This window comes from Apaloderma vittatum, unplaced genomic scaffold (assembly GCF_000703405.1).
Source record: "Apaloderma vittatum isolate BGI_N311 unplaced genomic scaffold, ASM70340v1 scaffold24992, whole genome shotgun sequence".
Lineage (NCBI taxonomy): Eukaryota > Metazoa > Chordata > Aves > Trogoniformes > Trogonidae > Apaloderma > Apaloderma vittatum.
Window position 1 is genome coordinate 3,691 of NW_009705687.1, and position 20,273 is coordinate 23,963.

The 20,273-nt window shown below is 39.4% G+C and overlaps 1 protein-coding gene across 1 annotated transcript in view; it reads left to right on the plus strand.

Annotated features, from left to right (window-relative positions):
• The first annotated feature begins 316 nt into the window (after positions 1 to 316).
• Positions 317 to 20,273, plus strand: part of SH2D4B (SH2 domain containing 4B) — a 60,084-nt gene continuing 40,127 nt past the window's right edge. The window contains exons 1-3 of the mRNA XM_009865526.1: positions 317 to 500; positions 12,754 to 12,913; positions 14,016 to 14,163. Of these exons, the coding sequence (XP_009863828.1) occupies positions 317 to 500; positions 12,754 to 12,913; positions 14,016 to 14,163 (492 nt within the window). The remainder of the gene's footprint in view (positions 501 to 12,753; positions 12,914 to 14,015; positions 14,164 to 20,273) is intronic.

Sequence of the window (20,273 nt, forward strand, 5' to 3'; positions counted from 1 at the left end):
TTTTTTTTTCTTTTTTTTTTTCTTTTTTTTTCTTTTCTTTATCCTTGTCTGTTGCTCCCCCTTCCTTTCACTTGACATCTATCCTTGCCCTTGGAGGATGAGATAAGCAGAGAACTCCATTTCTGTCAGAGACAAGGAGCAGAATATGCCTGCACAAAGAGGGCCAGAGCAAGAATCACACCTCTCCTGGGCAAGCAGGTGTGGGACAGCCCCTTTGCCGCAGGCTGCTTTCCGGAGCCCCATCAGAGGGGGTTTGTCGCTATAGTGAGTATAACTGGAAGCAGGTTTATCTGTCTCGTTTTTTTTTGGAGTCATCATGCTGCAGCAAATTTTGCGTGATATGTATATTGACCCTGAGCTCCTAGCAGAGCTGAATGAGGAGCAGAAGCAGATCTTGTTCTACAAGATGAGAGAAGAGCAGCTGAGGCGCTGGAAGGAGAGAGAAGAAAAAGCACGAATGGAGGAGGCCATGCTGAGAAAGACGGCGAGGCGCAGACAGAGTAAGATTTGTGACCTCCTTCTGTACTTACAAGCTGGGGACAGTGGGCAGGCACACTGCGGTGCACACGTGTCTGGAAGAGGTTACAAGGCAGGGTGCCAGCTGTCCCCATAGGCAAAAAGAAAATCTGGGGCAGCAAAAGCGCTACCTTGCTGCCCTTTATCTCCCAAGGCTGGTTCTTCCTCCTAGGGAATAGTTTAGTGTGAGAGTAAGAGGAATCATTCTGAAGTGCCTCTTTTAGTCAGGAATCTCTGCTCCTGTTCTTTCAGAGGTAACAGATGGACCACGATCAAATTTCCCCTCCACTCCTAAGGCTTTTTTCTTCACCCACCATCCGCACCCCTGCTCCTCAGTCAGGCAAAAGGTAGTCTTGCCTTTTTCAGGACTTGGCATTAAATGTTTCCATGTGGCTTGAATAGGAGATAAATTCATGAATTTGAGCTTATCATGGAGGGCTGTGTGTGACTAAGATCTGGCGTCAGAACAGACATAGCGTATGAAACTAAATTTTCTGTTATAGTAGTAAACGCTTTCCAGAAGATTATAGGGAATAGAGGATAATAGCGGGGGTGAGCAAGTAAAAAAAAAAAACCAAAGCCAAAAAACACCCAAAAAAGGAAAAAAATAGAAATGCATTTTCATGCAATATGTAGTTAAACTATGGAGTTCCTTCCACAGGCTGTTATGAATGCTGAATCTGTGAGTTGACTTAAGAAGCAAATAAGCAAAATTGTGGAAGAAAACATCCCAAAAGAACTTCTCCAGATGTCGTTTCCAAATGTCTGATCTTGAGCCCAAGTGGTTTGGAATAAACAGAAATACTTATTTCCTTACTCTGTTCTCTGAACAAGTGGCTTCCAGCTCTTTTCCCATTCAAACGATGAAGTTGTTAGGCTCATACAAGATACGAAAACGTTTTTGTTTTGGAGATGTAGTTGCAGTGATTCTTCACTCAACAAGGAAATATCACAGATGTATGTCAAACACTGCAGTGTTCTTCACCTGTGAAATGCCAAAGATAAATCTATTAAAACTTAAATATTCAAAATTCCTAATAATTTTAGGGTAGCTGGTTTTAGATATTAGATATTGATGTGAGAGCTGCTCAAAGTGCTCCAATAGCTCTGTGACTCTGCAGTCAGCATTTTAAGTGTTGCTCATCTCAGCATACCCGTGGCAGAAAGCTTTGCTCAGAGCACCTCAATACAGATAGATTGTTGGATTCAGTTGTCAGACTTCTTAAAATATTTAGAGCCTCTGAACCTTATGAAGTGCTCATTAGGTAGTTAACAATTCAGGCTATTATTTAAAAAATGTGCTTCAAATCAAAACCAGTTTCCAATACTCATTTGAAGCAAAAGCCTTTATGAAATAACTGCGGAATAAATTAAAATGGTCACTTTAAACTAAAGGGGGATGTTCAAAACACCCTGATCAGCTGTGATAGGAGTTTAAGATTTCCCATCACATATGGCAAGGCGGATGCTGGAAAGCCCCATTCTGTTTAATTTCTGTTTTCTTCATTCTAGTGTTGTTACTGTGAATGGTGCCCTCCTAAGAGGGATTGCATCGAAATTGCGCAAAAAGCTTGTTCGTCTTGATAGATTTGTAGCTGAGAAACAATTAAAAATGCAGTTTAGTTCCACATACCAAAACAACATTGTATCATTGAGAGAATCTGTATTATGCTCATTCTTTGAGGAAGACAGATGCAGAAAAATCTAACTGCAAAAATATTTGTGATGATTTGTCACAGGGTTAACACCTAAATTTCCATATATAAATTATACATTAAACCTATTCAGCTTCCTAGAACAGGAGACCATTTTCTGGGTAATTAATTTTCTGATTTATAAAGAATAAGAGGAAGGAGAGCAGCAGAATCACTTCTAGATTATATTTGCTCTGACATAAGTATTCACGAATACACATGGAGTTAAATTTCACGATAATGCATTTCCATTTTGCCTTCTAAAATTGTCAATTTAAGGATTACTTCGGTTTGGCTTTTGCCCATGGTTAGAAACTTTCTTTCAGAACCATACAAGAGAGCTGATCTTACCGATTTTTTTTTATTTTTTTTTTTGTGGAGACGACTATTGGAATTAGATTTGCAAAGTCAGGCAATTGGTTCTGCTGAAAACGTGTTTTGATTTCCATCAACTGGTGTGGGTGAGGGTTACAAAGGACAACTTCTATCTTTCAGGCACCTCAGTCATTAACTGTACAGATACTTGTAACTGATTTTTATTGTGCAGTTCTGTAGTACGGTGATAAATGGTCTCATAGTGGAGCTAGTTTCTTGGTTGTTTTGTTTATTTGTTTAAAAAGGTGAAAAAGTCAGCCAGAAATTATAGGTGTAAGATAAGAATTACTGTCCAGTATTTTTGCCTGTATGCCTCAAAGGGTCACAGTAGGTGAATCTAATAGTCTTTTCTTAAAATGCATGATTTTTCTTTTTTTTTTTTAACCCGATGTAGAACATGGAGTATTTTTATTCCTATTTTAAATTGGTGGCTACTAATAAATTTTAGAGCTATTGCAATTGCATATGCTTTATTCCTTTGAAACAGGGATTTGAACAGTTTCACTGGCAAGGTTTTGGGTTTGACCCTGTACTGCATGACACAAGTTTTATGTTCGTGCTATTTTGTTGAAGCCAAGAGTTATTCTGGATTTATAGAGATCTTTGTAGCTTGAAATATAGTAGAAAACAGAGCTGAGACTTTAGTATCTCTAATGTTATACCAAGTTTCTGAAATGTTCTAGTTGACATACCATCATGTATGTTGTTTGTGAATATGGCATAACATTTGTATAAAATAAATTTTTGCTAATCTAATCAGAATTATCTTTATAGGACTACTTTTCAAATCCTTCTGTTTTCCTCTCAGAATAGCTACATATGAAAACTTTTTCCCGCCTTTTTGGGATGGGATAGAGCAAGACAGGACAAAAGGAATTAATAATAGTGAGCACTTCTCTGTTTAAAAATGGTCCAAAAAGTGCCCTGCTTTGATCTGCAGTCCTGTGCCCTGGTTGGTCGCAGCTTAACTGTGACGGTACATGTGAACTCCGCAGCATAGCAAAAGGGGTCAATTTTTTTGGAACAGAACAGTGATTGTGAACCCGGTTTTGATTTTCCCCGGTGACCTGAGGGTGAAGGGTTCTGGTGCAAGATGTTTTGTCTTACAGAAACCACAAGTGCAGAGTTGGGCAGGGAAAAACTAGTGTACACAGGTCAGATTGGCTTTGTGCTGGGGTTAAAATCAGCAGCAGGTTTAGGGAATGATCATCACTGTGATTATTTTTTAATTGTTTGGAAACAAACTAGCAAAGACCCAAAGTCTACAGTGGTTTCTATAGAAGCGCCACTGAACATAGATCGTTCATCAATGTCCTATCCATTACTGTGAAACTTGCTTCTTGGAGAACAAAAACAAGTCCAAACCATAAAATAAGATGGAAGTTGTTGAGAGTGTTTAGGGAGCCAAATAGTGTGCCAGCCTATGTGTAATTAGTCTTATTCTTTTTTTCTAAAAAACATAATATTAGTCAACTTCAGTAAAGGCTAAATTGTGCCTGATTTTCCATTTGGATTGTTTGGTTTCATGTGTCTTGAGGAAAGGTGAAAACTGAAATTTGTATCAGAATAAGTCAGTGTTAAATTATTTCACTTTGAGGGTGAATTAAATGTTTTCGGTGTTCAACAGTTTTGGTTTCCTTCCCATTTTAAAAGCACAGTTGATGTCTAATAGGGAGCAATATATAAACACCACTATCAGAATGTATTTAGTATTTTCTTTAGAATATATTATTGAATAAGCTGTTCCCTTGTTTTTGCTGTTTGTACTTTGCCTAAAAATATTAGTAGAATTTGAGTATCAGTTGCGTCTCCGGAAACTGTAGTGTTCAGTGAACTTACTCAAGGTAAAAAAGTATTTTGTAGCTTTAATTAAATCATGACTGCTGGCTTTTACTGAAATAGCTTCATGAAGGAGATGAATTCTTGGAGGTTCATCTCCAGTTCATTTACAAATTACTCCTGGTTAGATCTTTCAGGAACATATTTTCATTGTAGTAAAACAGGTTGCCTTTTCTTCTTACACTAAAATCACTGAGGGAAGTCTCCTCAAAATTTAAAGATCCTTTTGGGGTTTGCTGAGAGCTGACTGACAGGCAGCTTTGCAATTTGCAGAGAAACATGTTTATTTGATTAGGCAGGAGCCCTTTAACTGATATAGCTGAGTTGGGAGTGAGCAAAGGACGTTGCCAATTTGGATTTTGACTCCGATGCAGCACCCAGAGCTGTCAGCACACCCAAAATGAGATCTCAGAAACTATTGAGCATTAGGCAGCTGAAGGACAGCCGTGTGGGAGGGAAGACAGCGCTGGTCTGCTCCTGCTTCTGACATCTATTCATTGTGAGCTGCAGCTCAGGACATTCAGACGGGAGATGTTTGTAAACACTCTTACTTACCTGTCCTGAACAAGAGTAGCTGGGAGAAAATTAGGTAAGCTTATCACAGCATGGCTGGAAAATAATTTCTGTATCTAAATGGCATCTGTGTTTGAAAAATCATGTGAGAGCAGAAGCAGCTGTTTGGAAGCAAGTATTTCAAACACCCCAAGTGGATGGTTGGAGGATACCTCAGCGTCACGTGCGAAGGCCAGTGAGTGGACGTGTGTTTTGGGGTGTGTGTGAAGGGTGAGTGGGCATACATGCAGTGACGTGTTTTTCTGGGTTTTTGAACTGAGAAGTGTGTTCCTCATTTATGTTAAGGCCTCTACACATCTAAAAATCTCCAAGATTTTGTCTCCTGCAGAGACTGCTCTTGGCAGTGTTCTGTGTCTCTGTATCATTGAATGTGGGTCTAACCAGAGACATCAGACTTGACTTTTTCTGAAATTCCTGGATGTATGCGATGTTGAATTCTGCAGAGCCCCGTCTTTTGTTTCTGATTCAAGTACAATTTAAAAAGTAATAGGAGAACATTAGAATAATTTTCATTAGGGGACTGAGATTTCTCTTGCGCGCGTGCAATCCTCGGTGCTCCTGTTGTCTGAAGCAGCTGGCATCAGCTGCTTTTGAGAGAGGCTGCTGAGTTAATTGAGCTACTGGCATGGAGAGCGTTCCGGTGTTCCGCTGCTGCGTCGTGTTCCTCAGCCTGTCTGGACGCAGGGATGTGAGATGGGCTTTCTTGTATGTCCTGATGCTCTGGTAATGCTGTGAGGGTGTGACTGTCTGTGAGCTCATGAGGACTTGATATGGAAAAAGAGCAGAACTGCGGCCAAGGGGAGAATGGGGTTCACCCAAGCTAATTAAATATTCTGTGCTGATTCTGCCCGTTTTTAGCAGTAACAACTAAAGCATTTAAGAATAGAGGCACCAGGTTTTGAGAAGAGAATTTGGAAGATGGGGTAAAACTCAAATGTATTCAAGTCAGCAGTAGATGTAGCCAGATGCTGATGGTGGTTCATTAACCTTCAAGCCCACTGGCGTGCTGTTGTACTAGAAGATCTCACTGTAGTGGTGGTGTTCTCGCTGCTTTTGTGGTCCTCTGTGCCTGGTAAAAGGAGTCAGTGCAAACCTGCCCTGCTGCAGGAAGTAAGGGACTCTGCTGCAGAACGTGATCCACACATGACAGAGAACCCTTTCCCTTCTGCTTTGAGTTTCCAGCAGACCCCGATGTAGCCATGCAGACCTGGGTTTTTGCTTGTTCTCCAGCAATGGGAAAACCTGGATGCTTTGTGATAGCTCTGTATGAGGAACCAAGACCTGTATATATGCTTTACAAGAGACAATTGGGATCAGGAATCAGAAATTACAGTGCTATGGCCTTGACATTAATTTTTTATGAAGAAGAATATCGGATGATATTGATGTGAATGATTTTACAACCTTTGATCTCGTATGTACCTGCATTTTTATACTGTTTACAATGAAAAGGTCATTGAAATGGATGGACAAGAGGCTCTTTCTAGATTGTATCTGGAGTTAGAAAAATATCTTTAATAAATTTTGAATGTTATCTCCCATTTGAAAGTGAGCAAATCTCAAAATTATGTGTAATAGCACGCCTTAGCCAGGCAGCCAAAACAGTATGTGGGATGTACTAGATAGAGACCACATAAATGATACTTTATTTCTATGGTTTGGGGTTTTTTATTTTTTTTTCTTCTTTTTTGGTTTACAATATACACATACATACGATAATGCAAAAAACCAGCTTTGAGTGTTACATACAATTATCTTTGCAATGTTTGTTCACTACCATAGTCTTATTTGAATAACTGTTACCTTCCTTAATGTTTGCTCTCTTGCAGTCACTCTTCTTTCATTTGATCCTGCAGGGATATAGTGCAGCATAATTATTGCCATGGTAACAGGCTGTAATTCCATAAACAGAAGATTGAGTTTGTTATATGATGAGGAAGCAGCTGGAGAGCCATGAATGATGATTTTTTCGGCAGTGCTGAGATCCTGCAGCTATTATTGATATATTAATGTGATTCAGCTAAATTTTCCTCCCTCTGCAAATCCTCCTTTAAATAGAAGGGCACACAAAACAGTGTTGAAATCGGATGGTATGTAAACTGAAATGTTGGGGAAATTGAGAAGTTCAGGATTTCTCCCCATTTTTTTGGGTTTAAGAGTTGAAGTGACTGGGTTTTTTTAATGTATTCTTGGAAGAGAGGGACTATTAGTGGAGGCATGCCACAGAATTAATTATAGCGGATATTCAGTTTATTGTGGGATTGTGCTATTTTCATTACTTTCATCATTACCACCCAATTATTCTATATGTATTTTAATGGATTTATGGCAGTTAATGTTTGGAAAAATGCATTCTGTCCTTCGAACAGTCTCTTAGAAACATTCACAGTAATTTCCTAGATTTTTTCCTTAGAAAGAAATCGTGTGTGTGTTTGGATAAGAAAGAAATATAGTTAAATAAAATACTTGTACTAGAGTAAGCTCAAGGAACCAAGAACAGCCTGAAGCTCATTCTCATTTTCATCCTAATCAATGTCCTGCAGCTAATGAAACTCTGAATGGAATCTCATCTGCCCTGCAGACTATCAAAACTCAAGCTTCTACTTTAAAGAAGCCATAAAAATCATTTGCTCAAAAAAGCCAAGAGTAAAATCTCGTATGAAATGCATTGTGCTTAGACCAAAGTATATCAGATATCTAAACTGGAGAAACAAACAAAAAAACCCACCAAACAACAAAACCAACCACACAAACACATCGAACTCCACAAGCTATAGTGTATCTCTGAATGACAGAAGTAGATCAGGCTGATCAGCTTGATGTCAGCAGTGAATACTCATGCAGCCTGTTTCAAATACAGAATAAGTTTCAGGAGCCTTTTTCTAGCGCAGAGAGAGAGAAAAAAAACCGGTGTATTTTCTAAAGAGAGAGTGGAAGGCTATTGGTATGACTACAAAGCTTTCCAGCAAGTGAGGAAGGAGAGTCAGTTACTACTGCACAGATCTGTAGCTTCTGAGCAGGAGAACTGTGATGGGAAGCCCCAGCCTCAGAGAAGACTATTCATGGAAACAGCAAACTCTTTTGAGAGAGTTTGAGCAGACTTTGAGTGCCAGTCCACGTTTCTGAGATTATAAATTGGCAATCTCCTAATTTTCTGAGTTTACACTCGACACAGCCTTTAATGTTCCCTATGGTAGAAAGGCAGTCAGGGCTCCCTGGCCTTCTCAATCGTTTTGCTGGCCGGAGCAGGCAGCCTGCGGCTGAGTGACAACTCCACACCTAGTCCAGCCTCTGGTGGTCCTGGGAGTAATTCCATTGCAGGCACTGGAGATGGATCACAAATGGGAGTGGTCAGGGATGCTGTAACTGTTAAAGGAACAACAAATAAGCTGTATTCCGTTTGCTCTGATTACTGTTGTTTTAAGGCACTTTAATTAAAAGCATGCATAGAAATGAAGCCAGCTGTAAACTAGGAACCCATAAAACCTCCAGACCCAGTCTGTGGTTCTGCTCCTCTGTCCCAGCTGGCAGATGCAGCGTAAGGCCCAGTTGTCCTTTGTGCAGCTCCACTTGTGTTAAGCCTTGGTCACCATGTGCATGTCTGAGGTGATGGAATTGAATCCTGATTTAGCCTGAGTGTCGCTGCAGCCAGGAGTCCCCCTCCCACGCACCTTCAGGTGCTGGTTTTCTTGTCTCTTTAGGTGGCTGGCACCGGCCGGCTTTTCTGGCAGCTCTGAGCTGTGGCAGTGACGGTTCCCTGCCCACACCAGGGACTTCCTAAGGGTAGCGCAAAGGCCGGGAGCAGCCTGCGGTGCAAGAGTGCACAGCTGGCTCGTGGTTGCACTCCTGCACAGTGTGTGTATGAGATTAATAGTGCTGCTGGCAGGGGCTAATAATTCTTACAGGTAAGGGCCTCGAGTTTGCTGTTACTCTCTAGGGTGTCGTTTTGTACTTTCGTCGCTGTTAGGGAACAGGCTGCATAAATACAAATAGAAAAAGTGGTTTGGTCTTATTTTTAGTTGTGTGTGTTTCTATGTGCAAATCTGTGTTGCTGTTGGTTCAGCCCGTAGGTCTCCAAGAAAGTTTCCACTGTGATCTGTGCTTGTGCTGCAAGTTTTGTCTAGTGCATTTATCTAGTGTAAGAAGCAGTGTCCAGAAAGAAATTTACTGGTCTTAAAGTGGTACAAATGTAGACTTAGGGGAACTCCATGAGAGATACTAATGTGGAGGAGCTACAGGTGAAAAGCTCTGCAAGAGTGGTAGAGTACTACAGCCAATAAATCATTGGTCTAAAGAGTAGAGATGGAAGAGACTTGATAAATTATTCAATACATTTTCCTGATAGAGCAGTGTTTGTTTCTAAAAGACTTTCATTTCTACTCTCCAGTCCAGACTAATTTTGATGTCCACTGCTTTCTAATGGTAATGATTTGCAGCCTGCCATGCTCTCTCCAGGAAAACAAAAGTGCAAAACTGGGACTCAAGAGATTTAATTTTTATTTCCTGACTGCATTAAGCTTTGTGGCTGGGCTTAGAAGTCTGCTTTTGAACAGGAAACATGAGGTTCCCTTGCCTCTTTCTCATGTAGATTTCAAATTTGTTTAGTCAGGACCTGTCTCTTCCTTTTAGATTTAGTTGAATTTTTCTATTCCTGTTTCATTTGGAAACAGTGTGTTAACCAAATACCTTACTTTGCAGAAAAATCTAATATTTGAGAAGCATCTTAATTAGATTATAATCAGCCCTCAATGGTGGTCATTCTCTGCTTGCAAAGCAAACTATAGTTTCCTAAAAATATTAAGGAAAATAATTTTTTATACTGTAGGCTCAGGTCTTGCAATTAGTTGTAGGGTTTAGAAGTGCAAGCCCAGTATCGTTAGCCTGGAAGAGCTGACAGTGACCACTGTGAACTTGATTCTGCAGGCTGCGAAGACATTTTATATGGCAGGAATTCCATTTTCACAGTGCCAGGTTTTCTCCCTGAGTTGTTTGTTTGTTTTCCTTTATGCTCACTTTTTGAATGCTTTGGGTGTTTTTTCTGTGCTAAGAAACTACCAAGTTTTATGATGAGATTGTACAGTAAAGCCCATCTCCAACTTCAGAGGAGGGTAGATTTAAGAGGAGATTTACATGGGAGTAATTTTGTGAAGCAAATTAGAAAGGGTGGCTGGATGTTAAAAAGACCTTCTCCTTTAAAGAAAAAAAAAAGGAATAAAAGCATATGTGCTCAAGTTGAATTGTTTTAAAATTGTACATGTGGAGATTTGTTTAATGCTGAAGCTTAAAACTGCCGAATTGTTCGATAGCGCTGTTGTCTTTCAACCTGAGCTATGGATGCCTGTACAGTAGTATCCTGTACTGTGGCACACAGTGGTTAGTGCTGAACTGACAATATGTTATACTGATGTTTTCAGAAGAGTTTATACATCTACTATCTATAGCTTTAGAAGAGAGATCCATTGTTTTAAAAGGAGGAAAGAGAACAATTTCTCAAAACATGCCTACAAATCAACTATATGTTTTGTGGGGCTGGGTAATGGATAAGTTGTGCCTCTGAGAAAAATATTAATAACTCTTTGGCACAGAAAGCCTGGAAAGAAGCAAAAAAAAAAAAATTGTCTGCTTACCTGAAAAGAATTTTAATCTCTTTTCATCTGGTAGGCTCATAAATGAGCAGAAGTAGTGAAGTTGTCTCAGAACAGTAGAAGTATTCCCTGTCTACCAGTTATGATACAAATAAATTAATGTGAGACATGTTGTTTGCCATGTTTTCTTTAAAGTACTGAATGAAGGGGAACAACTAGGATATCCAGATTCCTCCTAGGAGAGAGTGCAAAGGCCACTTTTAAAACAAAAGGTGCAGTTGGTTATGTAGGATCAGGACTCCTGGGAAATCATTCCATATTCTCAAGATACTTTCCCATGAAATGCAGGAGGTGAAAATACCGATGTGGCCAGTCAGTTCTCAGCAGATGATGTTTAAATGCTGTATCCAAAAAATGTGACATAAATGTTGTGCTGACAGGAACACAGAAATTTACAGAAGTGGAACCACAAGAAAATACATTCACATTTGTAATGCGAGACATAATCTGATAGACCGTGAAAGAGCAAATGCTTTTGAGAGTTATTGAAGGAAAACATTATTAGCTTAAATTTCCCCCTCCCCTTGAGGTCAGTACCATTAGACCAACACCGGGAATTTACATAAACCACATTTTCAAATTTGATATAGAATATTAACTTTCATTGAGAGATCTGATATGTTCTTTGCCTTCAGTTCGTGTTGTCAACGCTTGTGAGTGTGGGCTGGCCCTGGCACTGCCGGCTGTCAACAGCCCCACTTCATTCCCTCCTGCAGTTTTCTCTCTTAAGTCTGCGATGTCAAAAACACTTTATTGACTGTGCATCAGGAAACTTAATCTGGTTAAATGGATACTGCCCTATTGCTGAACAACAGGTAGCTGAAGGTGAGAGCAACTAAGCCCACGTTAGTAGAGGAAGATGCAGTAAAGAGCAGAAGCAAAGACCATTCTAAAAGGAAACAACTCTTATGGCAACACCAGAGAAGTACTACCTAGGAAAAAGGTGGACTGTCCATTTCTTCAAGTTTTCAAATGAAACAAGATGCCTTATTGAAGCTATGTGACGACACACAGTTTACTAAACTCAATATTTAGATAAAAGGGTGAATCTAGTGGACTGTAATGTAGTGGAAGTGAGATGAACTGCTGAGCCTTTACGGCCTTTTAGTCTGTATTCTTTAAAATAAATCCATTATCCATTTTGGCAACAGTCTTTCTGGTGGAATCTCCTTTCGTGAAGAACAGTTTCAGTAAATTTGCAAGAAATAAAGCACAAAAATGGATGCATAAGAGATGTTGCTACTACTTCCTTGTTATGAGCCTCTAAAAATTTGTAAAATATCTATGAATTGTACACATAAAAGCAGAAGGAAGAGACCAAACCACACTAAGTCAGGTATGACTATCAAAATATATTCAAATAGGATCTAATCCAGTGCCCTTTTTAGTCTGCTGGAATGCTGTGGTTGGTTCTTGGACATGAAGGTTCGCCAAATGGTCTGTTATTTAAAGAACACTCAGGGGTTTTTAGTGTTTTTAAAATCATTCTGTCAACATAGTAATTGTAGGTTTTTTTGCATAGAGTCCTTCATGAAAATTTAATCCCTTTCAATTGCCTACATGAACAGAAATGTCTCTGCAGTGCTGACCGACGCGCTCGGAGCATGAGCTTCTTCTTCGTGCAGTGGGAGCAGGAAATTACTGGATTTTTTTTGCGGGGGTTTTGATGAAATCTCAGTATGCTTAACGCTTGGCATGCTCTATGTGCTGAAGCGTTGCTAGTCACCTAATGTCACTGGTTATTGATGTCGCTCTGTCTCTTTTTCCTTTCTCTTTGTTCATCCCTTGCTGCCTAAAGCAAGAAAATATAACAGTTAAAAAGGGATCACAATACCTAAATTCTGGGAAACACGTGGCAGAATTAATAATTCCTTATTTTTGCAGAACAATGAGGCTTTAAAGATTGGGTGATCTGCAGTGTACAAGCCCTTTTTTTACCCCAACATGGTAAATTGATCAAATCTGGAAATTTTATCCAACCTCTTAGTAGTGCTTTCCTCCTGAATTGTAAATTGCAAGCTTAATGTTTCTAAATTGCAGATTTCCCATCGTTTCCTCTATATTTAGCTAAGCAGCTGAGCCAGTCTTTGTCTTTTTGGTGGCTGTTGCAGGTAGTGGCAAACACGTGCAGTGGCTCCGCGGGAAGGATGGTGAGGTCTGGGTCTGGGTGATGGGAGAAGCCCCGGGTGACAAGCCCTACGAGCAGATATCAGAGGAGCTCATAGCAGAACGAGCCAGGCAACAAGCACAGAAGGAGGCAGAAGAACTATGGTGAGGATTTAAGAATCTGAATTCGGGGTCCACTTGGCATAATGGGAGACATGGCCTTGTAGAAAGGCAGCAGGTAATGCTGGGTAAAACTGGTAAGTGTGTTTTGTGACATCTGCTTTCACTCATTTTGGCAATTTTTCAACGTGTGAAAAACATAATTTTATTGTTATTGCATACTGAAAAACAAAAACCCTTCTCACAGAAAAAAAAGAAATAAGTGGGGAATTTTGCTAAAACATTGACCGATTTGTGAATCAATAAAAGAAATAATCTGGTTCTGAGATGATTTAATTAGAAACGTTTGTTGTATCACACATCTATGCCCACAATGAGGATTTGGTACATAAAATCCTTTTTGTAATTGGTTTTATTTGCATAATGCTTGTACTGATTCTCATCCCAGCAGTTCAGAAACTGGTTACACAATGTGCCATGCTGGTGTTTCCAGCAGGGCCTCTTACAGCTTTGGGGGAGATTCAAAAGAGGTTTGATGCTTGATGTTGTTTGGAAGGAAAGCACCTGCCTCCTGCCTTTTTTTGTAGTGCAGCACCTAAAAGTGACAGTTTAAATACCAGATATTCTATATTATTTCTTTCCATGGGAGATTCTGCTTGCTTATATTGATTGCATATTTAAGCAGAAGTTAAAAGCTTCAACTTGTGCTCTGTGTTCCTTTTACATTGTCAGTGCTAATAAAAAAATCTAGTATAGGACTTTGGCTGACGTTTGTATTGATATTTGAGAGACAATAAATTCCCAATCATATTTTGGTAGACTGACAGAAAAATCTATTTGTTCAGCCAGGGAAGGAAAAAGCCAGGGTATGACTCAAAGACGTCCAAGAAGTACCTCTCTAATTTAGAAGGTGCTATTTTAATTAGTCATTTATCAGAAAAAATTGAAAATGTCTGCTTTTTGGATAGTTTCCTTAAATCCAATTTGTTGTGAGTCTCTTGTTAAATACATTTTAATTCTTCCCTTGTATACTTCCATGAAGTCTTATGCTAATTATTTGTTGCAACAGGTGAGCAAGTGTTGATCCTCAATTTAAAAAAATACTCAGTGTCTTAAATAACTTTTATTTTCAAATTATTTTCTGAAGGAGGCAAAAGGAGGCTGAAATTACAAAGAAATTCCGGGATGCTATGGCTCAGGAAAAAGCCAGAATAGTTGCAGAAAAGTGGAAAATAGAAATAGAAGATCGGAAAGCTGCCAAATTGGAGGAGGAGAAAGTTCAAGAGGAACTGAAGGTTTGCATAGAGTAATTTGGCTTTTTTTTGATCATGTTTTTATACAGAGCCAAAGTCCTTGTCTTAAGCTTGTTTATTAATAAGGTTTAAAACCCAGAGTTGTAATTTTTTCATCCTGGAATATACAAATAACTAGCTGGTGTTCACTAGAACAGCTGGGTGAGTGATGGGAAAAGATTACATATCTCATTCAAAAGTGTCAGGACAATCAAACTGGTTATTCAGCTCACACATTAGCAGAATTGTTCAGTCAGCTGTGCTGAGTGATTCATAGTGGGGGAAGAAATGTACAGTTGTGAAATGTCTCATTTTAAGTTAGTTTGCTTGAACACATTTCTGTGTAATTTGGATGAGTTGTTCACATTTAACTTGCAAGTTCTATTACTGTGTTCTTTAAGGTAGTGAGGGGTTGGTTCTTCTCCTACTCAACATATGGGAAAAGTCCAGTTGGTTCTGCTGAGGGAAGTCCATTTGCCTGATTTTCATTGACCTCTTCATGAATTTTCTATGAGCTCAGTTACAACATTTTAATGTTTGTCAGAAATAATGTTTTTTTTCACATTCTCTTGTTGGAAGTAACAGTTTGAAAATGAAACAGGACAAGATGACCTCTGTCTACCCCATTCATATTACTTCATAAAGATAAAAATATGTTTAAGTTAGAGATAACAAAATACAGTTGGTTTAGCATGCAGAGAAACTATTGCAGCCTTCTGGGTCAGGGATGTGCGCTCTGGGACTGCACAGAATCGGGGAGGCTGGGTTTCCATGGAGAACGCCTGTCGCAAAGCCCGTCTCCTGGGAGATCTGCATCCAGGAACTTCTGTCTCTGCTCCTCTCCCCTGCTGACAGCTTTCCACATCTTTTTTTCCTTCCTGGGACGGTGATTAAAGGTGTGGAAAGTGCAGGTAGACTCCCTCCTTGTTCCTCTGTGATGGGAGAAATGCTGAAAAACTCGGTGTTGAATTTATGCAGTTTGATTACAAACTAGAGGCAGCAAGTTAGTTGTTCTGTAAATCGTGGCCTTGGGATTTGAGGGTGGTAACTGTAGCACAAAGCAAGGGTGATTCCTGTAGCCTTCTCTGCACAAAGTTGCTGATTTACCTTTGCGCAATTAATAGGAATTCATAGGAGAGAACAGGGCCTTTGAAATTCGATGTCAGTGAGTAATGAAACTATACCTTTCAAGTGCTTTATTAATGCATGAATAATGAACAGAGCAACTAATTAAATGCTCTTTCCTCTGCTTTCCAGAAAGCGAAGCCCTCGAACAAAGACTGACACATGGTTCACTCATATCTCTATGGTTGATTTACAGTGCACTCGCTGGGGTCAATGTCCACAAGCTCACTGTTGTTGTTTTTCAAAGAGACTTTTTGAAAAAGCAGAGTGGAAGCAACTTGTGAGACTTTTGGTGGCCAGCAATCATAACTTTCCGTTAAGGAAAACTATTTTTCTCAGTTGTTGAAACAATTTTAAAGGAATGACACCAAATTCTGCTTATCTGGAAAGGTAACGTCACGTCACAATGATCTGTGCTCCCCCTGTTTCTAGGGAAGTGAGCAGGTATCCTCTGTCCAACTGTGTGCCTGGTAAGAGCAAGAATTTCGCTGCTGAACGTGGGATGAGAATTTGGTTCAGTTTCTACTTTGAATTTCAAATTCTAACCTCTGGCCAGGATTTCTTTAGCCCTGTTCATAAAGTTGCCAATGTCTTTATTAAAGAAACAGAAACCCTTTCCCCCCCTTGCCCCATGATTTCCTTAAAATCAAGCATTTGAAGAGAATATTTGCAAAAATTTAAATAAATGGACCAAAATTTTCAAGAGAACTCAGCAGAAATGAACTCTTTGGCTTCAAAAATGACTTTGGAAACAAGACATTGTGCAGTGGTTGTTTTCTGAACACCCCTTTATTGAGTGTGCTCCTGGCATTTTCTGTATCAATACGACAACATAATGTAATTATGTTTCCAGCCCTGGGTTTTCAGTTAGGTCTGAAATTTGAGATCTGCTGGGAGGGACTTGGACTAACATAGGGTTCCATCAGCAGACATCCAAATCAGGGGATTGACCCCTGGTACTATAACACTACACCTTTGATACTCAGAAAAGCAACTTACCTGTTACTTGGTCTTGAAAGAGCAAATCTTGTACATGGTGCTGTGCTTAAAGACAGCAAAGGCGTTTCAAAGACAAGTGAGTCTCACAGGCTAATGTGGGGGAGTCATTAAATTCTCTGCCCACTGGCTTATTTAAGCTTCTCCATCCCATTTTACTCTTTTTATAGCTACTCTTGTGCAGTGGAAGAAGCACATGAAATATTTACCAGCTGGATGAGTAGAAAGGTACCTAGACAGGAAAATAGGAAGGTTAGGTTTCTGGCATCTGCCTCCAGCTACAAAAAGTGAATAGAACTAAAGTGCTGGGAAAAAGATGAATTAATGAATCCACTCATGTATGACTGCGATCATTGAAATTACGAAGGAATGTACCTTTCATGAATGATTCAGGGTGTGGAATGAGATGCAGATCGGTTAGCAAGCCTGTTTTAACAGGTTTAAAATATTTAATGCATTGGTAATCAACCTTGGTGATGACAGCCAGATGGTGTTTAAAGTGGTCTCCAAACTGGGGTATGAAAAGTTCAGTCTCAGCTAATGCTTCATCCTCTTGAAGCATTTTGACTTGGGAGACTGAAACTGTCCTTTCTGCTGATGTGTTTGATTTCTAAACCGCCTTGTATCACAAATGCTACTTTTTAAAAATACTTTTACTCCTCTTGACCTATCATGGGACTTTAGGGCTATCTGCACTCGATAAATGGAATCTCACATATCCAAGTGAATGATGATCCCTGTTTCCTTTTCCAGCACTATTAGAAAAGTATTGCTTTCCTTGGTGTTTCTTAAGCAGAAATGCCTGTAGTTTATGATACTAGAATATAAAAGTTGACTGCTCTATTTTTGCAGGTTAAGGACAGCTATTATTTTATGAGCCGATTGCAAAGGACAAATAAGAGAGCCAATTACTCTCATTAATCTTTTTGCTAATTCACAAAAGCTCAGAGATCATAGGCATAATTTCCTCCTGTTATCAGCTGCTGTCATTAAGTCTTGAACAATGTGCAGAGCTAAGGCAAATTAAAGATACGAGTGTCAGCCAGCCAGGGGTGGGTGGTTTCCTTCAGCTGCATTTAGAAATAACAGAGAGATACTCCTCAACTTATTCTTCGTGTGTTCTACATAAAGAATATTAAGAGTAAAGTACTATCTGTATGACGGCATCGGATGCCTGCCAAACTTAGTAATAAAAGCACAGTTGACAGTAAAGTTAGATTGCTTCTTAAAAATTCATTGGAGATTCAATGTGTGTTAAACAAAAGCTGCATATAAACTTTTATGGGCATTATTCTTCCTCATGCATCAAAAAATATTTAGTAGGAATTTTAAAGAGAGTGGCACTTAAGGAGAAATAATCCTAATTCTCTTGATAGGCAACAAGAGAGTAATGGTACATTGTAATTTCCTTCCATGTACTTTATTTTTTTTTTTTTTAATAAATCTGGGTGGAGGTCTGTGACCTTTCATTCCAGTTGGGATTATGGTGAGTAAAGTGAGATTTTTTTTTTTAAGGTGCAAATTCAAGAGCTTCTGTATCCTGCTTCCATTCTCATCAAGGAAGACAGTTTTAGAAACAACCTCCAGGGAATAATTAGTGCTTTAGTTCAGGAAATCTCTAAAAAGGACAGTTTATGCTTAATAAGAACACACTTCAATCCTATGGACTTGGATGGGCTTTCAGCACATATCTGAGTGCTTCACTGTGCCCAAAAGTGTTGTGGACCTGATTCTTCAGATAATTGTTGCTACGTGTAGAGTTTAGGATTACAGTAAAATGTCACCATCACTACTTACAGTGCTGTGGGCTTCTTATGATATGGCAGTAAGTATTCTCTCCTCGCTTAAAAAAAACTCCTGTCTCCAAGTAAACATCAAGCACTTGAGTGGGCTTGTTGTCTTTAAGTGCAAATAAGCTGTAAGTTGAACTCTGTGCTTTGATGTGTCAAGAAAACACTGAACTCTCTCCCAAGGACAGCGTATTTAGAATGTGATGGCAGCTTCTTGCTGGGGTTTGACACCCAGTTCATTCTGAAAATGCCTCATTTGGGTTCATTCAGTCACAATTACAATGCAACCACAGTTCAGACACTGATAGGTGAGAAGAAAATAATGTCTTCGCAAACATTTTCTGATTCAAGTGAGACAATTTTTTCCAAAAAAGGTTGGGAAAGAGGTGAGCATATTCCTGCTAAAAGATACAGCTCTGTTGGAAATTGTCGAGTGGGTTTATGGAGAACTCTACTCCCTGAATTCAGCCTCTCCTGGAGCCAGGGACCCCAGAACTTCCAGATTTCCTTCTTCGGAGCAGGGCTCAGGTCTGAAGACGAGCTATGCTCTTGTGGCAAGTAGCCTGAATGTCTGCTCTGGCTCAGGGATGATCACTGAGGCTGCTCAGGAGATTCACCACAGCTGTAACGCAGCTGACAAGCTGCAGCTCTTGGGCTGCCAAAGACAACTCCTGCAGCCTGAAGAGTGCTGGCAGTGCCTGCAGTCCCGGCCGTCCTTTGCTTCAGAGAGTACTGTAGTAACAAATATCTCTTGTAGATTTTGCCCTGAGTAGGATGGCAGTTGTTCAGCTGCCCTGCATCATCCTGTAAGATTCCCCAGAGACAACAAGAGCCATAGCAGCCAGAAGCACAGTTTTCCATTGTAAAAAAACCCCAACCAACCAACCAAAAAAAACTCCAAACAAACAACTGCTGTATTTTGACTTTTTGTCAGTGTATGTTTTAAATCTTTCTGCAGGAAAAACTAAATACTGACCTGTTCTCCTTTCATACACATTGGACTGAAATGTTAGAAGCTAGCCATGACTGATATTAAATATTCTTTAGCGCTAGCTGTACTAAAGCTATCAAACATTGTGAAGCATAGATTTACAGTAACAAGTTTATGGTAAATGCTCAACTGCCAGAGGCTAGATAAGATCATTTAGCATGGTCAAATTCTCCAGTGGGGTTAAAGCTGAAGAGGATTGCTGCTGCCTGTTGAACTGCCAGTGTGATTTGTTGCAGCAAGTTGGTATTTCTTGGCAATTTGTGACTATGTACTGAATTATCACCTTCTTAATTATTCTAGAAGAGCTGAAAGGGTCACGGCACACAGTACAGTTTCTTTCAACTGTCAGGCAGGAGGTGATGTTTGTAGCTTATTATAACTCTTCACACTCAGCTCTGACGTGCAGGATTGGGTTCATGGGGAGTAGCAGATGAACTGGTTGCTTTACTCTTCCAATGGAGTAAAAGTAAAAGTTCGATGGTTGTTCATTTTAAATACAAATGTACGTTTTTTACTCCTACTTGATTACTATTCTGTGGCATACTAACAAGCGTTGTTTCTCCTCGCACACACCTTTAAGGAGCTATACAATATACTTGCACATGCATCCCTGTGCTAATTTGAATAAATAGAATGCAAAATTGTTCTTCCTTTAAAATGGAATATGAAATATGAAAAATATTAATAAGAATAATATTAATATTAATATGAAAAAGGTTTCTGAATTCAGAATCAAGTGCCAGCATTTTTTGTTCTTGTCTCTTCTCTCACTTAAATCTCCTTCTCACTAAAAAAAAGAGAAAGATAGAATTTTCTTAGTAAGCATTACTGCTTTCTATTTGGATCTCAAACTCTAACTGAATCCTACGTTTGGGTTGTTTGTTTTTTTTCAGGCCCTTTCATATTTTTACTACAGATGCTTCAACACTAACTACATCAAAAAACCCCAAACAAACGAATTTGTGACAAAATTCTCTTGTGATTCAGGCAAACTACTGTGAGAGATATTATTTTTTAATTTTTTTTTACCCTCCATGTGTTTCCCCCTCCAAATTAATTTTACCTTGTGGTTTGAGACATTGAATAGAAAACTTTGTGATAACCCAGGATTACCCCTGTGTCTGTCCATCTTCCTGAAAAGATAGCCTAGATGTTTTGGATTTTTTTAGGTAGTGAAGACAAGTGAACTAATATTCTCCTCATAAGAATAA